The 16,958-nt window shown below is 47.3% G+C and overlaps 1 protein-coding gene across 1 annotated transcript in view; it reads right to left on the bottom strand.

Annotated features, from left to right (window-relative positions):
* The window catches only part of LOC127578377 (aldo-keto reductase family 1 member D1-like), a 33,536-nt gene that overhangs the window by 3,635 nt on the left and 12,943 nt on the right, over nt 1–16,958 (bottom strand). Inside the window, exons 4-8 of the mRNA XM_052030328.1 lie at nt 16,584–16,661; nt 9,346–9,468; nt 7,465–7,574; nt 3,063–3,228; nt 2,501–2,583 (exon numbers count right to left, since the gene is read on the bottom strand). Coding sequence (XP_051886288.1) covers nt 2,501–2,583; nt 3,063–3,228; nt 7,465–7,574; nt 9,346–9,468; nt 16,584–16,661 — 560 coding nt within the window. The remainder of the gene's footprint in view (nt 1–2,500; nt 2,584–3,062; nt 3,229–7,464; nt 7,575–9,345; nt 9,469–16,583; nt 16,662–16,958) is intronic.

Below are 16,958 nucleotides of genomic sequence, written 5' to 3'. Positions count from 1 at the left end.
CTTAAGAAAGGGCCGAGGAGAGCTAGAAGGGGACATGAAAAGGCATTGGCTAGTAGGGTTAAGGAAAATCCCAAGGTCTTTTTCACGTACGTGAAGGGTAGGAGGATGGCTAGGGTAAAGGTAGGTCCGATTAAAGACAAAGGTGGGAGAATGTGCCTGGAGGTGGCGGAAGTGGGAGAAGTTCTCAATGAATACTTCTCTTCCGTATTCACCAGGGAGAGGGGTCTTGATGACGCGGAAGGGAGTGCTGGTAAGGGTAATGTTCTCGAGGTTGTAGATATAAAGAGATGATTTGTTGAAGTTGTTAAATAATATCAAGACAGGTAAATCTCTGGAGCCTGATGGGATATTCCCCAGGCTGCTTCAAGAGGCGAGGGAGGAGATTGTTGAACTGCTGGTAAGGATCTTTGAGTCCTCGTTGACCATGGGGATGGTGCCGGAGGATTGGAGGGTGGCGAATGTTGTCCCCTTGTTCAAAAAAGGTAGTAGGGATAGTCCAGGGAATTACAGACCGGTGAGCCTTACGTCTGTGGTGGAAAGCTGTTAGAAAGGATTCTAAGGGATAGGATCTATGAACACCTAGAGAATCATGGACTGATTAGAGACAGCCAGCATGGCTTTGTGAAGGGAAGATCTTGCCTCACAAGCCTGATAGGGTTCTTTGAGGAGGTGACAAGGAAGATTGATGAGGGTAGTGCGGTGGATGTGGTCTATATGGATTTTAGTAAGGCATTTGATAAGGTTCCTCACGGTAGGTTCTTCAGAAGGTCAGAGGCCAAGGGATCCAGGGAAGCTTGGCTGTGTGGATTAGGAATTGGCTTGCCTGTAGAAAGCAGAGGATTGTGGTGGAAGGAGTGCCCTCGGATTGGAGGGCTGTGACTAGTGGTGTCCCGCAGGGATCGGTTCTGGGACCTCTACTTTTTGTGATATTTATAGATGACTTAGATGAGGGGGTGGAGGGCTGGGTTAGTAAGTTTGCAGACGACACTAAGATCGGTGGTGTTGTGGATAGTGTGGAGGGCTGTCGGAGCTTACAGAGGGATATTGATAGGATGCAGAGCTGGGCTGACAAGTGGCAGATGGAGTTCAATCCGGAGAAGTGTGAGGTGGTACACTTTGGAAGGACAAACTCCAGGGCAGAGTACAAGGTAAATAGCAAGGTACTTGGCAGTGTAGAGGAGCAGAGGGATCTGGGGGTTCATATTCACAGTTCACTGAAAGTTGCCTCACAGGTGGATAGAGCAGTTAAGAAGGCCTATGGGATGTTAGCTTTCATAAATCGTGGGATTGAGATTAACAGCCGCGAAGTGATGATGCAGCTTTACAAAACTCTAGTTAGACCACACTTAGAGTACTGTGTTCAGTTCTGGTTGCCGCATTATCGGAAGGATGTGGAGGCCTTGGAGAGGGTGCAGAGGAGATTTACCAGGATGGTTCCTGGATTAGAGCGTATGGAATATGAGGAGAGGCTTAAGGAGCTAGGGCTTTATTCACTGGAAAGGAGGAGGATGAGAGGAGACATGATAGAGGTATATAAGATACTGAGAGGAATAGATAGAGTAGACAGCCAGCGCCTCCTTCCCAGGGCACCAATGCTTAAGACGAGAGGGTGTGGCTTTAAGGTTATGTGTGGGAGGTTCAGGGGAGATGTCAGGGGGAGGTTTTTCACCCAGAGGGTGGTTGGTGCATGGAATGTGCTGCCTGGGGTGGTGGTGGAGGCAGATACATTGGACAGGTTCAAGAGTTTGTTGGATAGGCACATGGAGGAATGTGAGATAGAGGGATATGCGGGAGGAAGGGGTTAGGTAGTGTGAGGGTGGTTTGATGGATGGCACAACATGGTGGGCCGAAGGGCCTGTATTGTGCTGTATTGTTCTATGGTTCTATGGTTCTATGGTAACACACCATACACCTAACAACCCTATCGACCTGAGCAGCAGACCTGCGACCTGCACGAGGACCACATCAAGTGATGCCATCTGTGTTTTGTGCAGTTAAACAATCAACAGCAGTTGTTTAATCAAAGGGATGTACAACACAGAAACAGGCCCTTCAGCCCACCAACTCCGTGCCGCCCATTGTACCTACCCACATTAACTCCATTTACCTGCATCAGGTCCGTAGCCTCCTATGCCTCGGTGATTCGAGAGCTTTCTTAAATGTTGTGAGAGTCTCTGCCCCCACCACGGCCTCAGGCAGCACATTCCAGACTACTCTCTGTGGGGGTAAAACTTCCTCCTCACATCCCCTCTCAGCCTCGTCCCTCTCACCTTAAACCTACCCCCTCTTGCCTTTGACACAAAGCCCCCCCCCCCACCCCACCACCATGGAAAAGCAATCCTATCTATCCCTCTTACAATTTTATATACCTCTATCAGCTCACCCCTCAGCCTCTTAACACTCCAGAGGAAACAAAGCCAGCCTCTCCAGTTTCAAACAGGTGGGTGCTTTGAAATGAGACTCCTAACAGTGAGATCTGTTCAACAGACAGGCAGCTTACATTAAAAGTTCCACATATCGTTCGTTTCTGTTGAGTGCATCAATGGCTTTCATCTCTTCATCCGTTAAGGAAAAGTCAAAAATCTAACAAATGAGAAGAGAATTCAGAGCATTAAGAAATTTAATTTTAAAATTTAAATGAGAAAATTTAATTTTTTATCGACTGAAGGTCACTCTCAAGTTATTCCTCGCCTGAATAGTAATCACTCTGCGGATCTCACTTCCTATCCATTTGAGGCTCGGATCATGAGTGGAACGATAGGGTGGACATGGAGATAGTTCCACCAGAAACAACTCTGTGTCTCTCCAGAGACCAGAATGAGAGTAATAACTTCATTTGGGAAATCAGGACCAAGTTCTTAGCCACAGAACAGGTAGAATATGAAGCCAGCTACAACACTTGGGTAGTTGGGGCAAATAGATGAACTTAAGAAGTACAGGAGGTGGAGAATGTAGGTTCATCTGGAGCAAAATCATCGTCATGGGGATACCTATGAAGCAGGAAAAACTTTTTTGAAGTGACATTGTGTTGATCTCAATATAAAGTAACCCTAAAGCCTCACCTCAAAGTTCTGTTTGATGCGCTCGGAATTAAAACTTTTTGGGATGACAACAATTTTGCGTTGGATCTGGTAACGCAGGGCCACCTGAGCACTCGTTTTCTTGTATTTAGCTGCCACAGAGTTGAGGACAGGATCTTCCAGCAAAGAGGGAATCTTCGTGTTCACCCTGCCGACACAGAAGAGCACCGCATTATTGGGAATTGCGTTCGTCCTTCCTGGGAGAAACACTTCTGCTCTGTAGGGGTTGGATGTCAACTGGCTTCTGTGAGGCAAGACAGTAATTACCAGCCGACCAAGCTGCCTTGTGGCACATCCACAATCTCCAGAAGGGATCGTCAAACAGTGATTGGCAGTAGGGGAGCACACCCAGAAACAGGAATTCTCAGTGGGGACTTGGTGCTATGAAGGGTGACGGTGGCGTGAACCTTCCTTCATTTTCCTCAACTCCCATTGGTGTTTGTCACAAACCTTGACTTTTTGTCACAAACCTTAACTGCGGTTAACTCAACACAGGGTAGGAATTGAACCTATTTCTGGGTCTTTCCTGTTCGGTGGTGTAGATCACGTGGTTGAGTCTCTGTGGTGACATTTGAAACCACAGAGTTTTCACCCAGAGCCATGAACAGTGCACACTGAGACAGGGCGAACACCTGACGACTGGTGAGGCTGAAGAAGCTGTAGCTTTACAAGTGGCCCTACCTCCCCTAGACAGAGTGGGGAAAACGTCTGTTATCTCCAGTGTTCACTGTTGGAGACCCTGCATGTGTTTCAAATGACAAATTGTTTTAAATTACAAAGGCAAGGAATGGATACATGCAGATAAATACCAGCGAAGTAAAACTACAGGAACATTTTTTCTTCAGCATGATTCAATTGAAAATTGACTTCTTTCCCTGATGAGATGCGGTAAGAACCATTTCATGCAACTCCAACAAATTTGATTTTGGCATTTCTGGGTGTCATTCAGGGTCGCTCAGGATGACTTTATTGCTTGAGCAATGTAGTCTTTCTAGGACACCACTGAGCAGACTCCCTACAGGGCAATCACATGACCTATGGCCAAGAAAGCTCACCAGCGTCTCCTCCTACTCGGGAGGCTAAAGAAATTTGGCATTTCCCCTTTGACCCTCACCAATTTTTATAGATGCACCATAAAAATCATCTGATCTGGATGCATTAAGGTTTGGTACAGCAACTGCTCTGACTGTGACCGCAAGAAACTGCAGAGGGTTGTGGGCATAGCTCAGCACATCATGGAAACCAGCCTCCCCTCCATGGAATGTGTCTACACTTCTCACTGCCTCAGGAAAGCAGCCAGCGTAATCAAAGACCCCTCCCACCCCTGACATTCTCTCTTCTCCCCTTTCCCAGAAGATAGAAAAGCACAAAAGCACTACCACTGGGCTCAAGGACAGCTTCTATGCCGCCGCTATAAGACTACTGAACGGTTCCCTAGTACAATAAGATGGACTGTTGACCTCACAATTTACCTCATTATGGCCTTGCACTTTATTGTCTGCCTGCACTGCACTTTCTCTGTAGCTGTAACACTTTATTAAGAAGGTGTATGGTGTGTTGGCCACCATTAGTCGGGGTATTGAATTCAAGAGCCATGAAGTGATGTTGCAGCTCTATAGAACTCTGGTTAGACCACACTTGGAGCATTGCGTTCAATTCTGGTCACCTCATTATAGGAAGAATGTGGAAGATTTAGAGAGGGTGCAGAGGAGATTTACCAGGATATTGCCTGGATTGGAGAGCATGTCTTATGAGGATAGGTTGAGTGAGCTGGGGCTTTTCTCTTTGGAGAGAAGGAGGATGAGAGGGGACTTGATAGAGGTGTACAAGGTGATAAGAGGCATAGATTGAGGAGACAGTCAGAGACCTTCTCTCAGGGTGAAAATGGCTAAGATGAGGGGACATAATTTTAAGGTGATTTGACGAAGACATAAGGGGGATGTCAGAGGTAAGTTTTTTTTTACATAGAGTCGTGGGTGCATGGAACGCACTGCCGGCAGAGATTGTGGGGGCAGATACATTAGGGATATTTAAGAGACTCTTAGATAGACACATGAGTGATAGAGAAATGGGGGACTATGTGGGAGGGAAGGGTTAGATAGATCTTAGAGCAGGATAAAATGTCGGCACATCTACGTCTTATCTTCAGACAACGGTGGTTGTTGAAGAAGCCCTTGCTCACATTTCACCTTATGGCTTGCTGAACTGAACTTTGAGAACTATTCCTGGACTTGGAGTTTGGGAATTCGCCACACACGCACTTCGAGTTTAGTTTTGGGGTTAATGTTTAATATCTAACATTTTTGTTTTGTTTCTTTCTTATTATCAGAAGTAATTATTAATAAAGTAGTTTCTAATACTTATACATGACTCGGTGTGTTTCTTTTGTTGCTGGTACGTAACAGCATGGCTTTGTGCGTGGTAGATTGTGTTTAATGAATCTTGTAGAGGTTTTCGAGGAGGTTAACAAGAAAGTAGATGAAGGAAAGGCTGTGGATGTTGTCGACATGGACTTTAGTAAGGCCTTTGACAAGGTCCCACATGGATGTTAGTTCAGAAGGTTCGGACACTAGGTATCCATGGAAAGGTTGTAAACTGGATTCGAAATTAGCTGTGTGGGAGAAGACAGGGAGCGGTAGTGGACGATTGTTTCTCAGAATGGAGGCCTGTGACTAGTGGTGTGCCTCAGGGATATGTGCTGGGGCCATTGTTGTTTGTTGTCTGTATCAATGATCTAGATGATAATGTGGTAAATTGGATCAGAGGCATTGTGGACAGCGAGGAAGGCTTTCAAAGCTTGCAGAGGGATCTGGGCCAACTGGAAGAATGGGCCATAAAATGGCGGATGGAATTTCATGCAGACATGTGTGAGGTTTGCAATTTGGAAGGACAAATCAAGGTAGGACACACACAGTAAATGGGAGGGCACTGAGGAGTGCGGAGGAACAAAGGGATCTGGGAGTTCAGGTACATAATTCCCTGAAAGTGGTGTCACAGGTGGACAGGGTTGTAAAGAAGGCTTTTGGCATCCTGGCATTCATAAATCAAAGTATTGAGTATAGGAGTTGGGATGTTATGGTGAGGTTGTATAAGACATTGGTGAGGCCAAATTTGGAGTATTGTGTGCAGCTCTGGTCACCTAACGATAGGAAGGATATCAGTAAGATTGAAAGGGTGCAGAGGAGATTTACTAGAATGTTGCCGGGTCTTCAGGAGTTGAGTTACAGGGAACGATTGAACAGGTTAGGACTTTATTCCTTGGGGCGTAGAAGAATGAGGGGAGATTTGATAGAGGTTTACAATATTATGAGGGGCATAGACAGAGTTAATGCAAGTAGGCTCTTTCCACCGAGATTAGGAGAGATAAGTACGAGAGGACATGGCTTTAGGGTGAAAGGGGAAAGGTTTAGGGGGAACATTAGGGGGAACTTCCTCACTCAGAGAATGGTGGGAGTGTGGAATCAGCTGCCATCTGACGTGGTAAATGCAGGCTCACGCAAGAATAAATTAGATAGATACATGGACGAGAGAGGTCTGGAGGGTTATGGACTGGGTGCAGGTCAATGGGACTAGCGGAAGAAAGTTTTGGCACAGACTAGAAGGGCCAAATGGCCTGTTTTCTGTGCTGTAGTGTTCTCTGGTTCTATGGTTCTAAGAAAGAACACAATTAGAACAAACAGTTCATTGTAGTGCAAAGTTGTCATAGTGTTGCTTCTACTGAGGTCGTCATTAGGGCTGTGCAGGTTAGTCTAAGAACCAAACAGTTGAAGGGAAGTAGCTGTTCTTGAACCTAGTGGTGTGGGACTTCAGGCTTCTGTACCTCCTGCCCGATGGCAGCTGTGAGAAGATGGCATGGCCTGGATGGTGGGGATCTTTGATGATGGATGTTGCCTTCTGGAGGCAGAACCTCCTGTAGATACTTCCGATTGTGGGGAGGGATGTGCCAGTGATGTATTGGGCTGAGTCCACCACTCTCTACACTGTCTTTTTGATAAAGGCACTTTCATTCCGCCTATGGTGACAATATTTACCTTTTCTGAACTATGAGCTCGTCAACAATGTAAAGGCCAAGTGTTAGGACATTAGATTCAAGGTAGGCTGGGGTAGCTGGATTGGAATGAAGCTTGCGTTACCTCATTGATCAGTACTGCCTGCTGACTCGTCCTATAACAGGCAGGACTTATATCACAGCAGACTATCTTGGGATGTAGAACCACTTGAAGATATCCAGCCTCAACCAGGAGAGCATCTAAGGCGCAATGGCCAACCACATCTTGACGGTGACTCTCCCCCTTCTGCTTCACGTCCGATCTGGGTCAAGGACTTGGGAACTACCTCAGCAGCTCAGACGGAAGATGAGAAGGAAGTCAATGATTCTGCTTACCAGAGGGGGTCACGGCAGGTGCCCAGGGGGCTGTATCCCACAATGACAATGCCATGGAGGTTGCAAAATTCCCTTAACTTGGGCTGAGTCAAGTATGGGTGACATTCGACCTGGGCAGAGAAAAAGACAGAAAGGAAAAGGCTCTTGTAGCATTGACCAGTGGACTGGGTTACCTGTTCTGCAGCACCCGGAGTGAAAAGAGGCTCTGATATCTGGTTTAGAGCACAACACTTTCATTCCAGAATCGCTGGCCTGACAGCTTGAGTTCATCTCAGGACTCATCAGGTTTCGGAGGTGGGGGAATCACCGGCAGCGATCGGGCTGGGGAAATCAGCACTTGGGGGCAGTGGTGTCAGAGCAGGGAGAGTCAGGGAATCAGGATTTTAGAGGAAGGGGCTGTCAAGGGCAGGGAGAGTCAAGTGGGTTGGGATTCAGTCAGGACTTAATGGGCAAGGGATGTATTTTCCAGAGAGGATAATGCTGGGTTTGAAGGGAGGACCATTTGCAATTCCAGTTTACAATGCCTAGGAGGAAGGTTGAAAGTCCGTCAATGCAGATGATGTGAACAGAAGTTTGATCTCACGCATAAGATATTCTAATAGGTTGTGAGGGAGGTAGGAGGGATATTAAAGGAAAGTGTGAGTTCATGAACTCAGAATTTGTTGGAGATTGGGTGCAGAAAACAGGAAAGAGGGGTTAAACATCGAAGTGTGCCTTGAAAAAGACTGGGGCTGTCTGCAATCCAGGATAATTCAGGAATAATGAGTGTGTTCGCGAATGAGTCAGCTGCAGGTTAAGACAGTTGTTCATCGTAAATGCCCAGAGTTGTTTCCCTTGGAGCAGGGATGGAGTAACCCACGGAGAACAACCAGAGTAACGATTCTGATGGCGAATGAGTCACCGAAGATGCAGAAATGTTCTGGATTTTGGAGGATTAAGGACGAGTCAGTTGGGAAGTTGATAATCTACTGCGAGTGACTCTGGAGCAGATGTTTTGCCAGGGGTGGCGTAGAAGGAAGTGGGCTTGGGAGGGAAAAACGTGGACCAGGAATGAAAAAGGGGGTGACCTTGAAGAAATACGACATCCCCTTAAGGGATCTCTGGCCTATGACGTTTCATAATGGAGGAAGAGCATTTGGAGTGCTAGCGAGAACCTCTGGGTCCATGCGTCGGATGCCCCGAGGAAGGGGCACGCCACGTCACTAACTACCCACCTGCCTGCCTATCAGCACTGGCCCTATCTGTGGGAGAGGCAACACGTCCCACATCGACCTCTTTAGTTACCACAAAACCGGAGTGGAAGCAAGTCCTCCTTGGTCCTGAGGGAGTGCCGAAGGAGATGATCAGAGAGAACGTCGTCTGTGGTCGGGTCGGTGGGAGAGGCGGACAGCAAGGCCACGTGTGATGGCAGGGATACTCTTTTTGAGTGTGTCTGGGATTTAGCACGGGGCAAGAGAATGAGGAAGGATAGGAGAGAGGGAACCGAGGAACAAGAACACTCAGCACTGAAGTGGAGAGCAATATCACCGTGAAGTTGCTGAGTGCAGAGGCTGGGGGAGGAGATCAGAGCAGATATTGTCCCGAGAAACCTTCCACGACTCTTGGGCAAGTGAGAAAGAGTGAGGACGTTGTATGAGAGCTGAGGAACGTGGGACAACGAGCTGCTTAGTGGAAGAGAAAGTGCCGTTGGATAAGGTGACAGTGCAGCCTGAGAGCTGATGACTGGAGCAAAGCCTTCGCTGCAATGGTTTGATCAGGGAAGATGGTGGAAGGTGTAGCCGGGCAGGGAGGCTGTATTAGGGCGAGGGTTTCACCGGATCGGTTGGGCAGGGTGTGATTACAAGACAGCACTACGACAGCCATATTGTTGGTGGATGGTACCTGATTTACAGCTGGCTTGTACTTCAGGCCTGACTTGTTCAGGATCTGCTCCAGCTGTCTGCGATTGAAGTTTGATACGCCGATCGACTTGACCAGACCTGCATCTTTACACGCTTCCAGAGCCTAGCAAATAAAAAAACCCTTACGCAAAAGTGAAACACTGGGGAGGTTCCATATCTGAAATCCCACTCCTGACAGTTAAGCATTTTAGGGCAGGCACAGTAGTGTAGCGGTTAGCGTAACGCTTTACAGCGCCAGCGATCCGGGTTCAATTCCAGCCGCTGTCTGTAAGGAGTTTGTATGTTCTCCCCGTGTCTGTATGGGTTTCCTCCGGGTGCTCCGGTTTCCTCCCACATTCCAAAGACGTACAGGTTAGGAAGTCGTGGGCATGCGATGTTGGCGCCGGAAGCGTGGGGACACTTGAGAGCTGCCCCAGAACACTCTACGCAAAAGATGCATTTCACTGTGTGTTTCGATGTACATGTGACTAATAAAGATATCTTATCTTATCTTATCTTATCAGAGCCCAGAGGTTGACTCTACCAGCTCTCCATGGATGCTGCTTGACCTGTCGACTGTTTCTGGCATCCTGTGCTCTTGTGGCTCATAAGAATCTCGTTCACTTGGAGACACTTTAAACGGAGAAAGATCTGGCGAGTGCTACCGGAACAGGGGCTGTTCCACGTGGCCAACAAAGGGAGAGGCGTAACTGGGGCCCGTTGTGAGTGCCCGTGGCTACACCTTTGAGTTGTAGGAAGTGAGAGGAGTCAGGCGAGAAGTTGTTTGGGCTAAGAACAAGTTCAGCCAGGCGGATGAGAGAGTTGGTGGAGGGGAACTGGTTGGATCTTTGTTGCAGAATCTTATTCAAGCCCATTTTAAGGCTAGGTAAGGTATTTCTATTAGTCACATGTACATCGAAACGCACAGTGAAATGCATCTTTTGCGTAGAGTGTTCTGGGGGCAGCCCGCAAGTGTCGCCACGCTTCTGGCGCCAACATAGCATGCCCACAACTTCCTAACCTGTACGTCTTTGGAATGTGGGAGGAAACCGGAGCACCCGGAGGAAACCCACGCAGTCACAGGGAGAACCTACAAACTCCTTTCAGACAGCGGTGGGAATTGAACCCGGGTCACTGGCGCTGTAATAACGTGACACTAACCGCTACACTACTGTGCCTGCCCGTTTTGCCATCAATATCACTTGCAAGATTTAATCCTGTCTCCAATTATTGCCTGCTCCTCTGGTAATTCACGGCACTGAGAGCAACACAGTCACATTTCCAGACAATGGGCTCTCCTGTCATCAGCATTTTGTGACAATAAACCTCAGTCTACAGGGTGTTACCCTCCCCACCCTTCTCCGCACTGTGAAGGGGGTGACACCTTCCACGAGTCTCTTCCAAACCCACCAACGCCCGCTCCTCACTCCCGCGGCGCCTTCCCACCAACTACAGGGACTGTGCCACTGGCCCTTTTAACTCTTCCCCTCCCACCGTCCAAGGACACAAACAGTCCTTCCAGCGGGCTCTCCTGGTCGGCTCACTCCTGGGCCTGGCCGAGGTGGCCGTTCGCGGGTCCAGGCGGCGGCGGCAGTCGAGGGTCCTGCCCCTCTTCCGGGGTTATGTCCGTGCCCCGTGTGTGTCCCTGGAGAAGGGGCACGCGGTGTCCGTGGGTACATTGGGGGCCCTTCTGGGACTTGTGGGCACCACAGGGGCTCGAGTGTGTCCTGGATAGAAATGACCATGTTGTAATTTGAAGCTGTTGACTGTAAATAGTGTGTAGAGTGGAACATCGTAGTATTGTAGTAATGCGATGCTGTAATCACTGAATAAACCTCCTCTGGAAAAGGACAAGAAAACACTCCTTCTAGGTAAAGCAGTGATTCGCCTGTTCTTCTGTCAATTTAACGCAGACACGAAAGACCGCAGATGCTGGAAATCTGGAGCAACACACAAAATGCTGGAGGAACTCAGCGGGTCAGGCGACACCGACATGTCTGTCCACGGCCTCCTCCACGGCCATGTTGAGGCTAGACGCAGATTAGAGGAACAGCACCTCATTTTCTGCCTTGGTAGGCCCCAACCTGATGGCATGAACATCGATTGCTCTAACTTCTGGTAACCGCTCCCCTCTGTCCCCATTTTTATCCCCTTATCCCAGCGGCCCCACCACCCCTTCGCTTTCCTGTCCCTCTGTTATCTTTGTTCTTCATCAAGAGACAAACTTTGTGTGGGTTTAACATCTGAATATTTTTATTAACCAGCACTGGGCTGGCTTGCTTTCCCTCTCTTTTTACAGCCACTTCTTGTTCCCCATGTGACCCCCTGCATTGCCTACTGGGAACTGTAGTTCTTTATTATAACTACCTAGCAACACATAATAACACATCTTCCCCCTTTAAAGAAAAACAAACACAATACTTTGTCCTTATAAACCTGCCAAGAACCCTTGTCCACTCAACAGCTTTCAATCAGTCTCTGAGGTGGTTTAATGGTCCTTTTTGGTCTGGTACTTGTTTTCGCAGGTGCGTTGCTTTCATTTGCTGCATTACTGTTGGTGTCTTCCTGGGAACTCTGGTCCACGTGTTCATTTTCTCCACGCTGGCCCCTTTGGTGTACTGACAGGGGACAGGTCACAGCCACGGGTTGGAGCTTGTGGTCGTAGATCCACGCGGTTCCTCCTCAGAGGTGTCCCTCGCTCCGTCTGGATCTGGTATGAATGTGGATTTACTGCCTCTTGCACAACTCCTTGCACGGACCATGTGCCAGAATCATGATCTCGGTTTCGCACTTGATCCCCAGGCTTCAGGACTGGTAGGCTTTTCGCTGTCTTGTGATTCTGTTTCCGTTTTTCTTTCCCTTCCTCTTTAGCCTGTTTGACCTTGTGAGCTCCTTCAGGTGTCAACAGGTTTCCATGTATTGGAAGGTTAGTGCGTATGCGTCGACCCATCAGCATTTGGGCTGGTGAAAGGCCGTTCAGCAGTGGCGCACTTCTGTAAATCATTAGACCTGTGGAAATCCTCTCGTCCATCTTGAGCTTTCTTCATGAGGCCCTTCACCACCTTAACTGAACTCTCTGCTAGGCCATTAGATTTTGGGTGATGTGGGCCTGAGGTGAAATGTTAAAACCCCTAAACATTGGCAAAGGATTCAAATTCACAGCTTGAAAATTGTGGAGCATTGTCAGATACTACCTCACATGGAACTCCATGCCTCACAAACACAGCTTTCAGGAACGTGATAACTGCTTTGCTGGATGTTGATTGCAGTGTCGCAACCTCTGGGTAATTGGAAAAGTAGTCTGTTACAACAATATGGCTCTTCCCATTACAGTCAAACAAATCCACTCCAACTGAAATACGGCCTGTCTGGTACAGGGTGTGGTGTAAGTGGTTCTGCTTGCTGCTTTGGTCTGTAGGTAAGGCATATTTCACGTGAAGCAGTGGTCCGGCTGATGTTTTGGTTCATTCTTGGCCAGTACATCACTTCACGTGCTCTACGTTTACATTTTTCCTCCCCAAGATGCCCTCCATGTATCTTCTGGAGCATCTCCTTGCGTAGTGACACTGGAATCACAAACCTGTTCACTTTGAAGACCAAATCTTTCACTACTGACAGTTCAGCTCTGCATGCCCAATAATCCCGAATACACATTGGACAGTCATCCTTTGCTGCTGGCTATCCTTTCCATATTGAGTACTTTCATTGTTTCATTTGCTGCTTTCCTAATCTGCTCTGTTCTATCCGGAGATACTGGAAGAGAGGTGACTATCATGTCAACATTGGCCTGTATATCTGCATTAACCTGTTGGTCACTCTTTTCTGTCTTGTCAACTGATCCAGACAGAGCATCAGCAGTAGCAAACATATTTTCTCGTTGTGTAGATCACCTTCACATCATATTTCTGCAGCTTTATCAACATGCACGGTATCCTCATGGGACACCCATTCAGTGGTTTGGACATAATTGAGACCAATGGTTTATGGTCTGTCTCCACTTCAATAGCTTGCCCATAGATGTACCGATGGAACCTTTCACATGCATATGTACTGGTGAGAAGCTCTTTCTCTATCTGTGCATAGTTGGCTTCCGCACTTGTTAAAGCCCTTGATGCATAGGCCACAGGTTGCCATGTGCCATCATGCTACTGCAGTAGTACTGATCCAAGGCCGTGCCAGGACGCATCAGCTGATATCCTGATACTCCTTTCCGGATCATAAAACTTCAGCACGAGCTCTTCAGTTAGGACCCTTTTCAACGTCTGGAAACACTCTTCTTGCTCATGAGACCAAATCCATTCATTTTGTTGCTCAAGGAGTGACCTAAGTGGTGCTGACACTGTTGACAGTCGAGGGATGAACTTAGCCAGGTAAGTCACCATCCCTAAGAAACGTCTCACCTCCTCTTTGTTTTGGGGCCTCTCCATGTTTTCAATGGCTGATGTCTTTCTTGGGTCAGGCTTCACTCCCTCTTCAGATATGACATCTCCTATGAAGGTCAGTGTCTTCACACCAAACTCACATTTCTCTTTATTTAATTTCAAATTGACATTCCTTGTCACGTCAAGCACTTGTCTCAGTTGAGTATTGTGTTCCTCCCTGGTGGACCCCCAGAAGATGATGTCATCCATCATGGTCTCGACACCAGGTATGCCCTCAAAAATCATGTAGGTGGTTTTATGGTAGACTTCTGGTGTGGACAGGATCCCACATGGCAGCCGAAGATAACGATATCTTCCCTGTGGTGTGTTAAAAGTACACAGTCTCGAACTTGCTCATCAAGGTTCATCTGCCAAAACCCAGACGATGTGTCAAGCTTGCTAAACCATTTGGCACCTGAAAACCGGACATGATCTCCTCCCATGTTGGCAATTTAAAATGCTCTTTCTTGATGGCTTTATTGAGATCTCTTGCATCTAGACATATCCACAATACTCCATTTTTCTTTTGCACAATGATCAGTGAACTCATCCAATCTGTTGGTTCTTCAATTTTCTGTATGACGTTCATCCATTCCAAGCATGCTAGTTCTTGTTTAAGTTTATCTCTAAGTTGAAATGGAACTTTCCTGCATGCATGGACAACATGAGACACTGCCTCATCTATGTGAATTTTGTGTATGCCAGGTAAACATCCGAGCCCCTCAAAGCCCCTGCATACTCTTCCATGAGTGTTGTGTGGTCATCTTTGGTATGTGAAGCTACTATGAAAACCCTTTTCACTAGGTTGAGCTTTTCACATGTACTTAGACCTATATTGGCTGTACTCTCTATTCTACAATCAGTAGCTGTGATTTTAAGTGCTGCCCCTTGTGCTTAAAGGTCACCATACAGCCCCCTTTTACTGGAATTTTCTCTCCAGTGTAGCCTGTCACTTTTAACTTCACAGGGTAAATCTTACTCTTTACTGTGAGAGTCTTATAATCATCCATAGATAATCTGGTGTCAAGCTTAAATGGAATTACTGTCTCATTCACAGTTACTGGAACAATCCATTCTGTTTTACCAGCAGCCACAATCTGTACAGAATCCACAAAGAATTCCTCCATTTCCTCATCAACTGTGTGCACCTTTCTCTTGTTCGCCCCAGCTTTACAGCACCTTGCAAAGTGATTCTTCTTCTCACAGCTATTGCAGGACTTCCCATAAGCAGAACACATCTTTGGAATGTGTCTACCTCCACATCTGCTGCATTTGCTGTTTGAGCCTTCCTCTTTGCTTTGCTGTGCTTTTGGAAATGCCTTGTGTGCTGCTTCTCTGTTTTCACAGCATGCACTGTTGTGTCTGCCCTGTACAGCTCCTTAGCTTGTGCTCGTGTGGTTTCTGCTGACCTACACATATTCACCACCTTTTCTAGGGTCAAATCTTTTTCACGCAGCAGTCTTTCTCTGAGTCCATTATCTGGAATTCCACAAACTATTCTGTCTTTAACTAGAGAGTTTCTCAAATCTCCAAATTCACAAGACTTACTCAGTGTGTGAAGCTCAGCTAAGTATTGGTCAAAGCTAACACCTTGTTTCTGGTCACAGGAAAAAAAGTTATATCCCTCAAATGTGATGTTTTTACTTGGGATAAAATACTCCTCAAATTTTTTCATCAAAGTGCCCACCTCAAAAGCTGTCTCATCAATTTGAAAGTTGTTATAGATGTCCAAAGCATCTTCACCAATCATGTGCAGAAAAATAGACGCTTTCAATTTTTCATCATTCCTTCCTGCTCCACTAGCATCTATGTTGAATTGCTGTTTGAAGCGTTTCCAATTATCGGTTAGGTTGCCAGTAAACTGCAGAGGCGTGGGAGGACTTAGCTTATCCATAACGGGAACTCCCGGCCTCTCACCTGAATCTCTCTCGGCAAATCCGGTGACTGCTGAGCTTCAGGAACAATGTGCTCCCTCGCCACACCAGACAGCCTTTTTCTCCGTCTTATTACAGCTTTTCTTTCATACTCACTGAGTCTCTTTCTCAATTGCACACATCTACTCTCCCTGTTCAGACCTCACACCAACTTCTGACACCATGTTATGTTTGTTCCTCATCAAGAGACAAACTTCGCGTGGGTTTAACATCTGAACATTTTATTAACCAACCCCAGAGTGGCTGGCTTCCCCTCTCCTTTTACAGCCACTTCCTGTTCCCCATGTGACCCCTTGCATTGCCTACTGGGAACTGTAGTTCTTTATTATAACTACATAATAACACATGATAACACACCCCCGTCCTCTCAATCTGCCCATCTCCCTCCGTCTGGTTCCCCTCCCCACCTCCTTCCTTTTATTCCATGGTCCACTGTCCTCTCCTATCAGATTTCATCTTCTTCAGCCCCTTGTCACTTCAACCTATCACCTCCCGGCTTCTGACACCATACTCACTCTCCCCCCTCCCTCACCTGTCTATCTTCCCCCCCCTCACCTGGATCCACCTATCACCCGCCCAGCTCTGGCTCCGCCCCTTCCCGCCAACCTTTTTATACCGGCTATCTCCCCTCTTTCTTTCCAGTCCTGATGAAGGGTCTCAACCAGAAATGTCAACTGTCCATTTCCCTCCATGGATGCTGCCTGATCTGCTGAGTTCCTCCAGCATTTTGTGTGTTGCTGTCAATTTAATGCACTGCATCCATTGCTCACGGTGTGATCCCGCCTGCGTTGGAGAAATCAGAAGCAGATTGGGCGGCTGTTCTGTCAAGCACTTCCACTCAGTTCAACTTCGAGTTGCCTGTCACTCTAATTCTCTGACCTTACCTCCCAAGTGGCGCACAGGTCTGTCGGATGGTACAAATACTTCCCATTTTCATCTCGTGGGTAAATCTCATCTCCTGGCTGAAAGAGATACAGACAAAGGTTTACAAGACATGAGACAGATGGACCTGCGTGAGCAAATGTATAAACATGTGAATTATAGGCAGGAGTAGGATGCTCAGCTCCTTGAGTCTGCTCCACTATCAAAGAAGGTAACAGTTTATCTGATGGAAATCTCCTCTCTGTGTCCCTGTCTATGTGCAGTCACTTTTCACCCCACCACTTATCAAGTATCTACCTCTGCCTTAAAAATATGCAAAAGACTCTGCTTCCACCGGCCTTTGAGGAAGAGAGTTCCCAAGACGGACGACCCCCTGA

The sequence above is a fragment of the Pristis pectinata genome, chromosome 15 (assembly GCF_009764475.1).
Source record: "Pristis pectinata isolate sPriPec2 chromosome 15, sPriPec2.1.pri, whole genome shotgun sequence".
NCBI classification, from domain to species: domain Eukaryota; kingdom Metazoa; phylum Chordata; class Chondrichthyes; order Rhinopristiformes; family Pristidae; genus Pristis; species Pristis pectinata.
The sequence above is the reverse complement of the archived record's forward strand: the minus strand, read 5'-3'. Positions and strand labels throughout refer to the sequence as shown.